The sequence below is a fragment of the Salmo trutta genome, chromosome 35 (assembly GCF_901001165.1).
Source record: "Salmo trutta chromosome 35, fSalTru1.1, whole genome shotgun sequence".
Lineage (NCBI taxonomy): Eukaryota > Metazoa > Chordata > Actinopteri > Salmoniformes > Salmonidae > Salmo > Salmo trutta.
Genome location: NC_042991.1, coordinates 14,942,407 through 14,960,142, shown reverse-complemented (window position 1 = coordinate 14,960,142; position 17,736 = coordinate 14,942,407). Strand labels below are relative to the sequence as shown.

Genomic DNA, 17,736 nt, shown 5'->3' with positions numbered 1-17,736 from the left:
TACCTAGGACCAAAAAGGGTTCCCATATGGGGAAAAACCGAAGAACCTTATGTGGTTCTATTTAGCATCTTTCTTTTCTAAGAGCGTAGCCAGCCTATTTGTTGGTAAATGTAATCTCATGCAAGAAAATGGACAAGTGTTGCTTGAATTGCAAAAAGAGGGGGAATAAGTTTAAGAACCCATTGAGCTATAGCTTACTTCCAAATAGGTTGAAAATGTCGGCAAAGTTCTCTAACAGTTTGGATCCCAAACTCATGCCATTACTTGAGATCATTGCATTGACCATCTGAGATTCATTGCCATCGGGTTTGCGGTGAAACATCAAGAGCGCAGGCGCACCAGGACAAGCTCGTAGCCTGCGGAGCTGCTATAGCTCTGTGATAAAAGAATCTACATCAAACCAGCCTCGGTGCATTGTTACCATGAGCTTCTTCATCCCACAGACTCTTAGTTATCTAGACTATTTCACTTTTGCGACCAGCTTTCATAAAGCTTGAAGCCCCGAACGACACCTCCTGACCACAGAATGCACGGGGGAAAAAGAGGTTTGGTGGCACCTCAGAACACTTTTTTGGAGAACATTGTCCGGCGCTCAAGTGGTAAGAGTTCCCTCTGTCAGTAGCATTAAATGGTTCAAATGCATGTAGAAACAAGTGAAGACTAGCCTACAATTACCAAATCTGTTGAATTTCGCTAAGGATGACAAACTAAATTTTCTGAATGAAATGATGCTGGGCATTCATTTCATAAATTTCAGGGCAATTAGGCATAATTATTATTATTTGTTGGCGAATAAGCAGATGCAATAGCTTGTGGTTGCGAACCTGATACTGTATTTGTTTTGTAGATAAGCAAGGTCTGTGAATAGCAGAGCCACTGTTGTTTATTGAAAAACTCCAAGACACCCTCTGTTGGCAGTTTATAGATAGGCCTATACAGAAGACGATCATGTGCCACTTAATAATAACTTACTGCGCTTTATGCGATGCATACCATTTATTGATGTAGCCTATAGGCTATATGTGCCAAGTTTATGCGTAGGCAAAATTGTATTTGTTTATCACATTATTCATTTTTTAAAACAAGGCTGTGCACAGCGTAAGGTTTGAATGTTTTGGGATAGCCTGATTGACATTAAAATGTGTGCTCCCGGATATGATTATCGCCAGAATCGGTTGTGTCCTACTTAAACGTGTCCTTACTTAAACGTATTGTCTATATAATTTCCATGACTGTAAATGGGGCAAATATTCGGAGAAGACATCATTTATGCTTTTATTTATAACGAAGCCCCAAAGTTTGTTGCTTTGATAATTAATGGTAGTGATTAAAGGCTAATATGAGTTAATGAGGCATACTTTAGTAAGCTACATTCATTATTATGAATGTAACATCAGCAGCTTTTGGGATAGGCAGCAATATAACTTCACAGTAGCCTAGGCTAAAGCTATGTTTACTAGACTGACTATATGCAATTTAAATTTCAAATAAATAAGCACATTGCATGCGACAATATGCACAGTAAGGTGAGATATTTCAATGCGTTTTAGTCATGATATAGCCGGTTGGTTTTCGGTGTGAAATTATTATTACTACCAGCCTATCCTAATGTTTCAGCGCCAGGCTACCGCCTGAGAAGTGAATGAGTCAATTGAAGAGGCGCAACACTACATTACCAAAAGTATGTGGACACCTGCTCATCGGACATCTCATTCCAAAGTCATTGCTGCAGGGACTTGCTTCCATTCAGCCACAAGAGAATTAGTGAGGTTGGGCAATTCATCCCAAAAGGTGTTCGATGGGGTTGTGGTCAGGGCTCTGTGCAGGCTAGTCAAGTTCTTCCACACTGATCTCGACAAACCATTTCTGTATGGACCTCGCTTTGTGCACAGGGGCATTGTCATGCTGAAACAGAAAAGAGCCTTCCCCAAACTGTTGCCGCAAAGTTGTAAACACAGAATCGTCGAGATTGTCATTGTTTGCTGTAGCGTTACGATGTCCCTTCACAGGAACTAAGGGGCCTAGCCCGAACCATGAAAAACAGCCCCGGACCATTATTCCGCCTCCACCAAACTTTAGTTGGTACTATGCATTGGGGAAGGTAGCATTCTCCTGGCATTTGCCAAACCCAGATTCGTCCATTGGACTGCCAGATGGTGAAGCATGATTCATCACTCTGGAAAACACGTTTTAACTGCTCCAGAGTCCAATGGCAGTGAGCTTTACACTACAACAGCCTACACTTGGCATTGCGCATGGGGATCATAGGCTTGTGTGCAGCTGCTCTGCCATGGAAACCCATTTCATGAAGCTCCCGACAAACAGTTCTTGTGCTGACATTGCTTCCAGAGGCAGTTTGGAAATCGGTAGTGAGTGTTGCAACCGAGGACAGACAATTGTTATGCGTTATGCGCTTCAGCACTAAGTTGTCCCGTTCTGTGAGCTTGTGTTCCCAACCACTTCTGGGCTGAGCCGTTGTTGCTCCTAGACGTTTCCACTTCACAATAACAGCACTTACCATTGACCGAGGCAGCTCTTGCAGGGCAGAAATTTGACGAACTGACTTGTTGGAAAGGTGGCATCCTGTGACAGTGCTACATTGAAAGTCAATGAGATCTTCACCAAGGCCATTCTACTGCCAATATTTGTCTATGGAGATTGCATGGCTGTGTGCTCGATTTTATACACCTGTCAGCAACGGGTGTGGCTGAACAGCCGAATCCACAAATTTGAAAGGGTGTCCACATACTTTTGTATATATAGTGTATTTGTAACTAGGCTACACTCAGAGAAAAAGGCAATTGAGGGGTTCTTTGTCAGGGGTGAGGGTTATATGTTGAACCATTTTCACCAAAAGGTCATTTGCATATCAGGAAGGGTTCTTTTTTAGCCTGCTGCTGTGATGGTTGTGAAGAACCTTTTATGCCATGAAATGCTACACTGTTAAAAAGTTCCAGTAATTTTACGCTACACTACAGGCTACTGGCTGCAGTGAAAGTACAGTAAAGAACAAGTTACTGTATTCTTACAGCTGAATTAAGGTGTTATTGCTGTAAAAAGGCAGTATGCTGCTGAATGCTGATTACTTGGGACTATACTGTACCTCACTTGGGATTAGAACTCACAACCTCTTGGTTGCCCCTGACCTAAATTTCCTGCTACACCACCAGGTCTGTGGCCACAGATTTATGTCTCGTTCAAAACAACTAGGATCTCAGAACTGGGATCTTGGAAATCTCTGACTTCTGACTTTGGTGCATTCAAAACAACTGGGAACAAGCTCTGATTTGAACGGTCATCCAACTTGGAATTACCATCTCGGGAACTCGGGCCTCTTTCTAGAGCTACGATTTTCCGACTTGAAGATCAATGACGTCATGATTTGACCTCGTATTTTTCAGAGTTCCCAGTTGTGAACGCTGCATTATTGCCAAGTAGTGCTGTCACGATACCAGAATTTTGACTTCGATACTTATACCGGTGGTGTGTTCAGTTCGCTTCAATATTCGCTAAGTTTCCAAACAGTTTGTACTGAACGCCAAGTTTCCCCAAAGCGTTCTTGAAAAGACTTTGAGGTATGTTTGCTCCCATTTGGTGGGTGTGGCGAGGTGTGGCTTAAAGAAAGAAGTTTAAAGGGCCAGTCATTCAGTACAGCACCATTGCATTCAATTAAACGTTCCAGAATGTAAAAACGTACTGAATGCAGCCCTAGTTTATTATTACGATACTTGATACCATCACAATACTCAATACTAAATGATACCAAAACAATACCACAGCAACAAAATAGAGTATATTAGCCGAAGTCACATAATGGCACTTGATCCAGACAGAGAAACTAAGCTACTGCTCTGTTCAATAGTTGGGCATTTTTAAGTGAAATATGATTTAATTTGAAATGTTTTGCGTCAAAAACGTTCTGCGGCAGCAATGTACACTATGCATTTATGAATAAATTATACAATCATACAATCAATTTGACTTTGGTAAAAACAATCTAACTACATAACAACAACGGCAATCATTTATTTGAATGGTAAATCTCTGTAGCCTAGGCCTATTCACAGTGCAGGTGAATGCATTATTCAATAGGAGTGTGTTCATGCATTGAGTTATTGAGCTTGTTTTGCTTGATTTCGTGGGACTACAGTTAAAAAACTCTGTTTCCCTTCCATTTGGGACTTATTTTATTGTACTGATCAACAATATTTGCATAGAAGTAGCTTATTTTATAAAAGTGCTGCTGTCTCTTTAGGAGGGGGCGGCCCATCGGAGCTGTTACTTGATGTGTACTGGAGGCGAAGTCAGGTGCAGGAGAGCAGAGTGAAGTGAACAGGCACACACTTTATTTCGGTAAAATATCATAAGCACAAACAATGTGCCCAAAACACGGAACATAGACAAGTGTCTGGCGCGTAACAAAAATACCAAATGACAAAATACACGTATCACAAACAATCTTACACAAAGACATGATGGGGAACAGAGGAATAACTACATGTAGATTGATTGGGGAATGAAAACCAGGTGTGCAGGGAACAAGACAAAACAAATGGATACATGAAAAATGGAGCGGCGATGTCTAGAAAGCCGGTGACGTCGACCGCCAAACGCCGCCCGAACAAGGAGAGGAGCCGACTTCGGCGGAAGTCGTGACAGGAGCTCTATACACACACACACACACAGTCAGTTGGCTGAGGCAATAGATCATCCTTAAAAGATGTGAGAGAGAGACAGATTAAGTGAATGAAAGAAGTTTTGGTGGCAATCAGTTTTGAAATCACCGTTTTTTTCTGTTATGGTTTTCATATAATCACAAACAAAGTACTAGGGTAGTGAATTCATGTTAGTTTCAGATGTAAGCTAGCAAAGAAAGTTAGCCTACAAAGCTGAAAGCTACCGGCATCTTCTTGCATTGTAAAGTGTCCTAGTCTGTGGGAACATTGTTTTGCGAACTTTAATTCAGTTTCAACATTTCTACATGCCGTGTCGCATTATTCAATTGTGCTAACTTCTTTGCAGCGAGAGTGGGGCGCTAATATGCAGCCCAGACTCCTGGTGCAGGCTAATAGGTGGTGGGCCTTATGCCGAAAACAGTGAAGTTGATTGATCTATATCAAGGGAGGAGCTGATTTTATTATTTTTTTTTTTTTTGTATATGACAAAATAAATATTCTTACGATTATTGTAAAATGTATTGGCACCTTAAATTCTTGCACATTTTCTCAGAAAAAGTGTATTTCTACACTGTCTGTTCAGGCAAATTGGCAAACTGCTATACTTGGAACCAATCAGAAATCCCACATATACCCCTCATGATGAAGGCAGCCAATGGGCCTCTATCTAAGACGTAAACACAGCCTCACATGAAATTGTGATCTGCTGTCAGTGTGTTAAGAGGAACTAACGCTAGCTCCCAAAGACTGAAAGAAGATAAATATCTGTTTTCGAGTGCACTTGAAATATGCAGCATGCAATAGGAATGGTTTTGATTTTATGAAGAGGTACATAACCCCCACCCATACACATATAGCATACCTTGAAATAAAATATTCTCTAAAAATAGTTGTACAATGTGCTCTGCAATAAAATAACCAGAGTTTGATTTCTAAACCAGATGAGTTCTCAAATAGCTGCTGCCCAATACCATGGTGGGCCTGCATAATGTTGGATGCATTGGAATATAAGGTATGGAGAATAACAGAGCCTGTAGGATTATAGAAAAAGCAGTATGGAAATGAATGTTTGAGTTTCAAATACTAAATGTTCTGTGAATGTGAGTATATTTAGGTGGTTTAAATTATTAACATTCCTACTAACTTTCTAAAAGATGCCGATGCCAAAATCTTGCCAATCCCTTCGTTTTTCTAATAGCTATGACTGAGTGAGACATGTTTTCCATAATGTATGTTTTATGCATATACATTCCAACAAAGAACACCATCCCAAATAGTGTTTCACCATTTATTGAGTACGGAGACAAATAGTAAAGGTGTCTCCGGCAGTATTTGAAGTATCTAAATATAGTGTAACCAATCAATGTATATCAGGTGCCATGGAAGGCACAATCTTACAATGTTGCAGTCCAGAAATAAGAGCTTTACCATCTGCCAAACACCTGGGCCTCTGATGGAGACTGTACAACTGTCATCAACGCATGCTTCAGTATTCCTCCTTCTCTCTAGGAGCATTTGTGTGCCCAAGCCCCATAGGAGACAAGTGCTTTAGCAGAATGCAATCTAAAGCTTGTATGGTCCAGAGACGAACTCTGCCATCTATGGCAAAAGCCTGGGCTCCTGACGGGGACAATAGAATTCTCACCACCTCATTTTACAATAGTAATATAATCTGTCAAACTGATTCTACATTGAATTTAGTCTTTGAGATGTTCAAACAAGCATGTGTATTGGTAGTTGGTGTTCTTCAACACTAAAATGCACTAGACAAAACCCACAAAGAAAAGACAACAGGCAAATGCATGTGGTCTCAATGTCTAACTAGTGACAGCAGGGCTAGTTCAAACTGCAGGACTTGGTGAATAGCTCATAGGAGACAAAAGTGAGAGGCAAGAATGAATAAAGATGCTCAAACAAGCATGTGTATCTGTAGTGGGTGTTCTTCTACTCTAAAATGCACTAGACTGTGTAAGACAAAATCCACAAAGAAAAGACAACAGGCAAATGTGGTCCCAATGTGGTCCCAATGTCTAGTGACGGCAGTGCTAGTTCAAATTGCAGTAGGTGAGTGAATCAGCCCATGCTTGGTGAATAGCACTTGGTTGATCTCTGCGAGCGGGACACAGGAGAGCTGAATAGATCATGTGAGACAAAAATGAGAGACAGGAATGAATACAATAAATCATCACAGTAAAGGAATGTAGTTTGTGAGCTAGAAAATGAACATCCTGACAGTCTGAGGCGGGGTTCTCTGCATTCATCCTACTCCAACTAATGACAGGGATAATGTGGCATTTCTTATTTGTCAGTATGAATTAATCTCGTGGATCCTGCCTTGTCTTTATGCTGTGTATTAGCTTTACACTAACTGTCCTATAGATGTGTGTAGTCTTACATTATTACTTGGAATAAACTGATAACTAAAAAACTTCTTGTCCCAGAATGACATGCTATCTTGCGTGTGATAAAGTTCTCTGCTCCTGCTACATAGCAACAAATCTACTTGTTGTAACTAGCTGGCTAACTAACTAGAAAGCTAGCTACATTACTAAGGTTGCTGCGTTCTAAGGTGGGAGTCATTTTACAGCTCGCTTTGATGGTATCATGTTTCTATAACTAAATAGTTAGATTACCCCCAAATTACTTTACCTGATAGAAGTTTGTCGGATGGAGATTTCTCTCGAGCTGTCACCAGCTGTCTACTACCTTAAGTACTCGGCAGCATTTGCCTGTCCAGCTAGCGAACATATAAGTAAGTATTTAGAAAATGTTTTGAAGAATTGACATTGCCAACAAATGGAAATGTGTTGAGAATAAATAAATACACACAATATGGAAAAACCATCTCCTCCATCGACAGAGAGCGATCATCTCGAAAACTTAAGCAGATGGCTTGCTATTACCCACTGGCTGTAAGTGGACCAGGCACGGTGCTCTCGCTCAAATTATAAGGGGGACATTGTCTGTGCTGATAGACAGACTTGATCCGTGAGACACATTTGACAGAAGTAACGAAAGTAAACAACATTCTACTACCGAAACATTTTGAATGGTCTAGTATTGAAAAAGTACAGATGTTTCGGTATACCATGCAACACTATAGCCAAGAATACAGTTGAAGTCGGAAGTTTACATACACTTAGGTTTGAGTCATTAAAACTCATTTTTCAACCACTCCACAAATATCTTGTTAACAAACTATAGTTTTGGCAAGTCGGGTAGGACATCTACTTTGTGGAAGTTTACATACACTAAGTTGACTGTGCCTTTAAACATCTTGGAAAATTCCAGAAAATTATGTCATGGCTTTTGGCCCACTCCTCCATACAGACCTTCTCCAGATCCTTCAGGTTTTGGGGCTGTCGCTGGACAATACAGACTTTCAGCTGCCTCCAAAGATTTTCTATTGGGTTCAGGTCTGGAGACTGGCTAGGCCACTCCAGGACCTTGAGATGCTTCTTACGGAGCCACTCCTTAGTTGCCCTGGCTGTGTGTTTCGGGTCGTTGTTATGCAGGAAAACCCAGTCACGACCCATCTTCAATGCTCTTACTGAGGGAAGGAGGTTGTTGGCCAAGATCTCGCGATACATGGCCCCATCCATCCTCCTCTCAATACAGTGCAGTCGTCCTGTCCCCTTTGCAGAAAAGCATCCCCAAAGAATGATGTTTCCACCTCCATGCTTCATGGTTGGGATGGTGTTCTTGGGGTTGTACTCATCCTTCTTCTTCCTCCAAACACGGCGAGTGGAGTTTAGACCAAAAAGCTCTATTTTTGTCTCATCAGACCACATGACCTTCTCCCATTCCTCCTCTGGATCATCCAGATGGTCATTGGCAAACTTCAGACGGGCCTGGACATGCGCTGGCTTGAGCAGGGGGACCTTGCGTGCGCTGCAGGATTTTAATCCATGACTGCGTAGTGTGTTACTAATGGTTTTCTTTGAGACTGTGGTCCCAGCTCTCTTCAGGTCATTGACCAGGTCCTGCCGTGTAGTTCTGGGCTGATCCCTCACCTTCCTCATGATCATTGATGCCCCACGAGGTGAGATCTTGCATGGAGCCCCAGACCGAGGGTTATTGACCGTCATCTTGAACTTCTGCCATTTTCTAAAAGTTGCGCCAACAGTTGTTGCCTTCTCACCAAGCTGCTTGCCTATTGTCCTCTAGCCCATCCCAGCCTTGTGCAAGTCTACAATTTTATCCCTGATGTCCTTACACAGCTCTCTGGTCTTGGCCATTGTGGAGAGGTTGGAGTCTGTTTGATTGAGTGTGTGGACAGGTGTCTTTTATACAGGTAATGAGTGGAGAACAGGTGTGCTTCTTAAAGAAAAACTAACAGGTCTGTGAGAGCCGGAATTCTTACTGGTTGGTAGGTGATCAAATACTTATGTCATGCAATAAAATGCAAATTAATTACTTAAAAATCATACAATGTGATTTTCTGGATTTTTGTTTTAGATTCCGTCTCTCACAGTTGAAGTGTACCTATGATAAAAATTACAGACCTCTACATGCTTTGTAAGTAGGAAAACCTGCAAAATCGACAGTGTATCAAATACTTGTTCTCCCCACTGTATATAATTTACAAGAATGTATTTTAATCAGAATACAGTAGCATGCTTTCATTTTACAACAACACCTTAATTAAACTGTAAAAAATATAGTTTAGCTGTAAAAAATACGATTTACGTTTCTACTGTGTTTTCACTGCAGCTCAGTAGACGGTAACTTACTGTCAAATTACAGGAAAAGTGCATAAGTGCATTATCCTATAATCATAACTGTAATTGCAAGTGAGGCATGCTGAGATAATTTACCAGACGGTCCAAAAAGTACCCAAGTGCATTGTGATTGCCAGTAAATATGCATCAAAAGAATGACACAGTATGATTTTTTGTTTTTACAACACATTTAACAGCAATTGCCAAAAGTGTAGAGAGTTGTACCTAGCACCCAAAAATGGTTTGACATGGACAAAATGAAGAACCCTCTGAACAACTTTTCTCATTGGTTCTACCTGGAACCACAGGGTTCTTCATGAGAGGGTACTAGGAAGCACCCTACAGGGACGAGGGTTCCTCATGAAGGGGTTCTAAATTGAACTCAAAATGGTTCCATGGTTCCTCTATAGGGACAAATCAAAGGGTTCTACGTTGCATTCAAAAGGATTCCCACAGTGGGACAAATGACAGATTCCTCTTATCTCTAATCTTTTAACAATCTCTATCATACCCACAGACCTGATGATGTAGCAGGAAATTCAGGTCGCTGGCAACCAAGAGGAGTTCCAAGTAATCAGAACACAGCAGCATACTGTACCTCACAGTAATAACACCTTCATTCAGCCCCAAAAATACAGTAACTTGTATATTTACCATTTAATGCAACCAGTAGCCAGGATTTTTTTTTTACATCTAAATGAAAAAAGTTTTTGTTCCTAATCGAACCGTCCGCGGATGGTTACGCTATACAAAGGACCAATATTAAAGGTTATCCACACCGCAAAACGGGTTCCCCTACTGGAAAAAAATGAATAGCCCTTTTTTGGTACACACTAGAACCTTTTTCTCTGAGAGTGTAGCCTACTCAAACAGTAACTATTCAAAAAAAGAATTGTTTAACACACACAAATTGAATTTGCCTCTAAAATCCGTTTTGTTACAATAAAAAAAATATATAAACATTAAACAGCAGCTGTACATTTATGTCCGTCTTAATATTTACACATTTAAATGACAGCTAGCCTATCTGTATCCACCAGGGAATAGCTTCACATACCCTCCTTCAATAGTAAAGCTAGGCATACATTAGTCAACAACAACAATCTTGACATCTTGGCAGGACTCACATTATGCGAAATGTCTGCATAATGTTGTCATCCTGAAGTCTGCGACCGGTGTGCTCACGTTACACGAGTTTGCTCACATTGCAACTTGGCTCTAGACCCCTCCTGTTCCTGCTGGGCGTGGCACCAGTGGCTTTAAGAAGTGTCATCATTACCCCTCACTACACAACATACTACCGAAAATGTATGTCATGTCAGAAAAATAATCGGGACATAAAATGCGGACCGGGAGACCGTAAGGCCCATAATCACATGTCTCTCACCTGGTCATATTACGCAACCTACGACTACACAATTTACCTGCGATCTCAGAAATTTACCGTGGATCCCAAATCATTGCATAATCTCAGTTTAAAATCGTGTAATGTATGGCCATTTTAACACATTAGTGGGTGTTCATCTGTCTCTTTCCCTTGCTCTCTCTTGCTCTCTACTACTGTCTTGGCTACAATTACTGTTGCCCCTTAAGTGGCTTTTTAAATGAATTATTGTTTAAAGTTGGTATAATATTTAAAATGACACATCATTGATCCGCCATAGTAACTTTTAAAATGTTGTGGAATGTAATAAATAAAATATATATATATACTGCTCAAAAAAATAAAGGGAACACTAAAATAACACATCCTAGATCTGAATGAAAGAAATAATCTTATTAAATACTTTTTTCTTTACATAGTTGAATGTGCTGACAACAAAATCACACAAAAATAATCAATGGAAATCCAATTTATCAACCCATGGAAGTCTGGATTTGGAGTCACACTCAAAATTAAAGTGGAAAACCACACTACAGGCTGATCCAACTTTGATGTAATGTCCTTAAAACAAGTCAAAATGAGGCTCAGTAGTGTGTGTGGCCTCCACGTGCCTGTATGACCTCCCTACAACGCCTGGGCATGCTCCTGATGAGGTGGCGGATGGTCTCCTGAGGGATCTCCTCCCAGACCTGGACTAAAGCATCCGCCAACTCCTGGACAGTCTGTGGTGCAACGTGGCGTTGGTGGATGGAGCGAGACATCCACTCAATTGGATTCAGGTCTGGGGAACAGGCGGGCCAGTCCATAGCATCAATGCCTTCCTCTTGCAGGAACTGCTGACACACTCCAGCCACATGAGGTCTAGCATTGTCTTGCATTAGGAGGAACCCAGGGCCAACCGCACCAGCATATGGTCTCACAAGGGGTCTGAGGATCTCATCTCGGTACCTAATGGCAGTCAGGCTACCTCTGGCGAGCACATGGAGGGCTGTGCGGCCCCCCAAAGAAATGCCACCCCACACCATGACTGACTGTCACGTCCTGGCCAGTATATAAGGTTAATTGTTTTGTAGTTTGGTCAGGGCGTGACAGAGGGTATTTGTTTTATGTGGTTCAGGGTGGTGTGTTTGATTAAGGGTGTTTGATTTAGTATTTCCGGGGTTTTGGTTTATAGTCTGTTTATGTATTTCTATGTCTAGTCTGGTGAGTGTGTTTCTATGTTGGTTAATTGGGATTGGGACTCTCAGTTGAAGGCAGGTGTTGTCTATCTGCCTTTGATTGAGAGTCTCATATATAAGGGTGTGTTTGTGTTTGTGATTGGTGGGTGATTGTTCTGTGTAAAGCACTATGCTTTGACAGACTGTTAGTTGTTCGTTTTCGTATTTTGTTATTTTTGTATGTTCATTTTTGTAGTGAATAAAAATCAAGATGAGCATTCACGAACCTGCTGCGTATTGGTCCACATTTTCCGATGACGATTTCGTTATATCGTCAGAGGACGAAGACAACCGTGACACTGACCCACCGCCAAACCGGTCATGCTGGAGGATGTTGCAGGCAGCAGAACGTTCTCCGCAGCATCTTCAGACTCTGTCACGTCTGTCACGTGCTCAGTGTGAACCTTCTTTCATCTGTGAAGAGCACAGGGCGCCAGTGGCTAATTTGCCAATCTTGGTGTTCTCTGGCAAATGCCAAACGTCCTGCACGGTGTTGGGCTGTAAGCACAACCCCCACCTGTGGACGTCGGGCCCTCATACCACCCTCATGGAGTCTGTTTCTGACCATTTGAGCAGACACATGCACATTTGTGGCCTGCTGGAGGTGATTTTGCAGGGCTCTGGCAGTGCTTCTCCTGCTCCTCCTTGCACAAAGGCGGAGGTAGCGGTCCTGATGCTGGGTTGTTGCCCTTCTACGGCCTCCTCCACGTCTCCTGATGTACTGGCCTGTCTCCTGGTAGCGCCTCCATGCTCTGGACACTGCGCTGACAGACACAGCAAACCTTCTTGCCACAGCTCACATTGATGTGCCATCCTGGATAAGCTGCACTACCTGAGCCACTTGTGTGGGTTGTAGACTCCGTCTCATGCTACCACTAGAGTGAAAGCACCGCCAGCATTCAAAAGTGGCCAAAACATCAACCAGGAAGCATAGGAACTGAGAAGTGGTCTGTGGTCCCCACCTGCAGAACCACTCCTTTATTGGGGGTGTCTTGCTAATTGCCTATAATTTCCGCCTGTTGTCTATTCCATTTGCACAACAGCATGTGAAATTTATTGTCAATCAGTGTTGCTTCCTAAGTGGACAGTTTGATTTCACAGAAGTGTGATTGACTTGAAGTTACATTGTGTTGTTTAAGTGTTCCCTTTATTTTTTTGAGCAGTGTATATCATCACTATGAGGCCAATCCCAGTAGGCTTAAGCATATCTCCAAAAACAATGATAAAAAAAGAAACAATGAATAGTAATACATATTTTAATTCACCCATTACTGTCTCACATAAAATGGACAAGAAACCTCTTACAAGAATTGTAATCTGAATGAGGGGTTGATGTAAGACAGGACTGAATCACAACACACCCCTTTAAAGCTTAGGGTTAGAGTGAGCATGCAGTGTTTTCATGCGTCTGAAAAAGATACAGGTGGAGCATTGTGATTTGTTTGATGGACTCACTGCAGTTACTTTCAACCAGAGCAATGCCACTTTGGTTGTACTGTACATATTGGTGGTGGTAAAATGGAGCATCTTGGTGCCCTTTCAACCCTCTCCCCAGTTCATTTGATCATAAGTTGACAAGCTAGTTTCATGAACCCAGTCTCTCCAGTCTATGTTGGTGTTCACGATTCAGGACTCCAGAGTGGGATTGTGAATTGGCTTGCCTGTCCTTCAGTGCTCATCCTCATCACCTTTCAATGCACCGGTGGACACTTTTCCACTAGGACAGGTGACACATCCCCCTCTCTAAACGGCCCTCTGTTTGCCTGTTGTGGCAGAGTACGCCTCTGACCCCTACACTATAGTTGTGGCACAAACCACGATTCACCACCAATCATATACTCTCCTCAGTAAACGAACACTCTTGGCCGATGGGACATTCATTGTACGATGCAGTTTGGTTAGGAAACTACAGAGGGAGGTCATCACGGTGATGGTCCTTCTGCTCTTTCCCCATGTCACTGCAGTTTTCTGGATCATTGTAGTGACTTCCTCTTTTGCTACAATTATATTAAAATCAGGGAGTGGAGACCATCATACTCATCATTTAAAGGTTTCACCATGGGTTTGTGACATTGAATTTTGTACAAGTAAGAGGGTGAGTATGAATGACTTTAACTGAACCCTGTGGGTGGCACCTGTAGGCTGCCTAATAGCCTGATGACAATCAGTGACTACAGTGCATTCAGAAAGTATTCATACACCTTGACTTATTCCACATTTTGTTGTGTTACAGCCTGAATAAAAAATAGATTAAATAGATTTATTTTCTCACTCATCTAATCACAATACCCCATAATGACAAAGTGAAAACATGTTTTAAGAAATGTGTTCACATATATAGAAAATTAAGTACAGAAATATCTAATTTACATATCTATTCACACCCCTGAGAAAATACTTTGTAGAAGCACCTTTGTCAGCGATTACAGCTGTGAGTCTTTCTGGGTAAGTCTCTAAGAGCTTTCCACACCTGGATTGTGCAACATTTTTCCATTATTCTTTTCAAAATTCTTCAAGCTCTGTCAAATTGGTTGTTGATCATTGCAAGACAACAATTTTCAGATCTAGCCATAGATTTTCAAGTTGATTTAAGTCAAAACTGTAACTGGGCCACTCAGGAACATTCACTGTCTTCTTGGTATGCAACTCCAGTGAAGATTTGGTCTTGTGTTTTAGGCTATTGTCCTGCTGAAAGGTGAATTAATCTCCCAGTGTCTGGTGGAAAGCAAACTGAACCAGGTTTTCCTCTAGGATTTTGCCTGTGGCTAGTTCCATGCCGTTTCTTTTTTACCCTGAAAAACTCCCCAGTCCTTAACGATTGCAAGCATACCCATAACATGATGCAGCCACCACTATGCTTGAAAATATGGGGAGTGGTGCTCATTAATGTGTTGTATTAGATTTGACCCAAACATAACACTTTGTATTCAGGACAAAAAGTTAATTGCTTTGCCACATTTTTTTTGAAGTATTACTTTAGTGCCATGTTGCAAACAGAATGCATGTTTTGAAATATTTGTATTCTGTACAGGCTTCCTTCTTTTCAATTAGGTAAGTATTGTGGAGTAACTGCAATTTTTTTTGAGCCATCCTCAGTTTTATTCTATCACAGCCATTAAACTCTGTAATTGTTTTAAAGTCACCATTGGCCTCATGCCGAAATCTTTGAGGGGTTTCATTCCTCTCTGGCAACTGAGTGAGGAAGGGCGCCTGTATCTTTGTAGTGACTGGGTGTATTGATACACCATCCAAAGTGTAATTAATAACTTTTAATGTTGAGATGAGTCTATTACTTGAACTCTGGAGCATTTATTTGGGCTGCAATTTCTGAGGCTGGTAACTCTAATTAACTTATTCTCTGCAGTAGAGGTAACTCTGGTTCTTCCATTCCTGTGGCAGTCTTCATGAGAGCCAGTTTCATCATAGCGCTTGATGGTTTTTGCGACTGCACTTGAAGAAAGTTTCTTGAACTTTTCCGTATTGACTGACCTTCATGTCTTGAAGTAATGATGGACTGTCTTTTCTATTTGCTTATTTGAGCTGTTTTTCCATGATATGGCCTTGGCTATCTTCTGTACTACACCCCCCCCCCCCCCCCCCCACAACACAACTGATTGGCTCAAATGCATTAATAAGAAGGAAAGAAATTCCACAAATGAACTTTTAAGAAGGCACACCTGTTAATTGAAATGCCTTCCAGGTTACTACCTCATGAAGCTGGTTGAGAGAATGCCAAGAGTGTGCAAAGCTGTCATCAACGCAAAGGGTGGCTATTTGAAGAATCTCAAATGTAAAATCTATTTGATTTGTTTAACACTTTTTTGGTTACTACTGTCAAGGGCGTCGTAAGGATAGGACCAAGGCGCAGCGGGTAAAGTGCTCATACTTAATTTATTTGAAGTAACGTGAACACTTAAACAAAAATAACAAAACGACGAAACAGTTCCATAAGGCACACAGGCTATACAGAAAATAACGACCCACAAAACACATGTGAAAACAAACACAACTAAATATGGCCTCCAATTAGAGACAACGACAACCAGCTGCCTCTAATTGGAGGTCATTGCCAAAAACCCAACATAGAAATAGAAAACTAGATATACACATAGAAATAGAAAATATAGAACCTAAACCAAAAACACCGAAACACACAAAACAAACACCCCCTGCCACGCCCTGACCAAACTACAATGACAAATAACCCCTTTTACTGGTCAGGATGTGACAGTACCCCCCCCCCCCCCCAAAGGTGCAGACCCTGAATGCACCTCAAAAACAAAAACCCCCACAAAAACAACCCCAAACTTAAAGGGAGGGAAGGGAGGGTGGCCACCGTCAACGACGGTCCCTGTGCTACACCCCCCCCTTCCCAATCCTCCCACTACGGAGGTGGCTCTGGCTCTGGGCGTAGCTCCCGTTCAGAAGACTCTGGGCTGCGTGGCATCGTAGGATACTTCGGGCTGAAGAGCGTCGCTGGAGACTCCGGGCTGAGAGGCGTCGCTGGAGACTCCGGGCTGAGAGGCTCCGGGCTGAGAGGCGTCGCTGGAGGCTCTGGGCTACTCCGGGCTGGGGAGCGTCGCTGGAGGCTCAGGGCTGGGGAGCGTCGCTGGAGGCTCAGGGCTGGGGAGCGTCGCTGGAGGCTCAGGGCTGGGGAGCGTCGCTGGAGGCTCAGGGCTGAGGAGCGTCGCTGGAAGCTCAGGGCTGAGGAGCGTCGCTGGAGGCCGAGTGCTCACAGCAGGCACTGGCTGTACCGGGTTATGGAGGCGCACTAGAGGGTGAGTGCGCGGAGCAGGAACAGGACCTACTGGACTGGGCAGGCGCACTGGAAGCCTGGTGCATGGGGCTGGCTTTGGAGGCGCCAGACTAGTAACACGCACCTCAGGGCTAGTGCGGGGAGCAGGAACAGGACATACTGGACTGAGCAGGCGCACTAGAGTACTGATGCTTGGGGCTGGCTTTGGAGGCACCAGACTAGTAACACGCACCTCAGGGCTAGTGCGGGGAGCAGGAACAGGATGTACTGGACTGGGCAGGCGCACTAGAGGCCTGATGCGTGAGGCTGGCTTTGGAGGCGCCAGACTAGTGACACGCACCTCAGGGCTAGTGCGGGGAGCAGGAACAGGACGTACTGGACTGGGCAGGCGCACTAGAGGCCTGATGCGTGGGACTGGCTTTGGAGGCGCCAGCCTAGTAACACGCACTTCAGGACTAGTGCGAGGAGCAGGAACAGGATAAACTGGACCGAGGACATGCACTGGTGGCCAGATGCACTGCACCGGAGCACTTCTCCCTGGCTGCCGGCCAACTCTCGCCCGGCAACGCTGCGGAGCCCTTATTGACCGCACCGGACTGTGCGTGCGTATGGGCGACACAGTGTGTATCTCCGCATAACAAGGTGCTTGCTTGATCCGTCGCTCCCCATAATAAGCACGGGGAGTTGGCTCAGGTCTCCATCCTCACTCTGCCCAACTCCCCGTGTGCCCCCCCCTAGAATTTTTTGGGGGATGCCTCTCGGCCTCATGTAGCTCCCTTAATTCCCTCTCCCAGAAACGTCGTTCTGCCCTTGCTGCCTCCACTTCTTCCCATGGACGGCGATTCAATCCCTTCTGGATCTCCTCCCATGTCCAGGATCCCTTGCCATCCAATATCTGCTCCCATGTCCATTCCTCCTGCTGCTCCTTCTTCCACTGCTTGGTCCTCTTTCGGTGCTCCAATCCCCGCTGCTTGGTCCTTGT

At 43.2% G+C, this 17,736-nt stretch overlaps 1 protein-coding gene across 1 annotated transcript in view; it reads left to right on the top strand.

The window, feature by feature from the left end:
• The first annotated feature begins 438 nt into the window (after positions 1-438).
• The window catches only part of LOC115174667 (potassium voltage-gated channel subfamily H member 5-like), a 130,992-nt gene continuing 113,694 nt past the window's right edge, over positions 439-17,736 (top strand). The window contains exon 1 of the mRNA XM_029733425.1: positions 439-599. Coding sequence (XP_029589285.1) covers positions 527-599 — 73 coding nt within the window. The 5' untranslated portion in view covers positions 439-526. The remainder of the gene's footprint in view (positions 600-17,736) is intronic.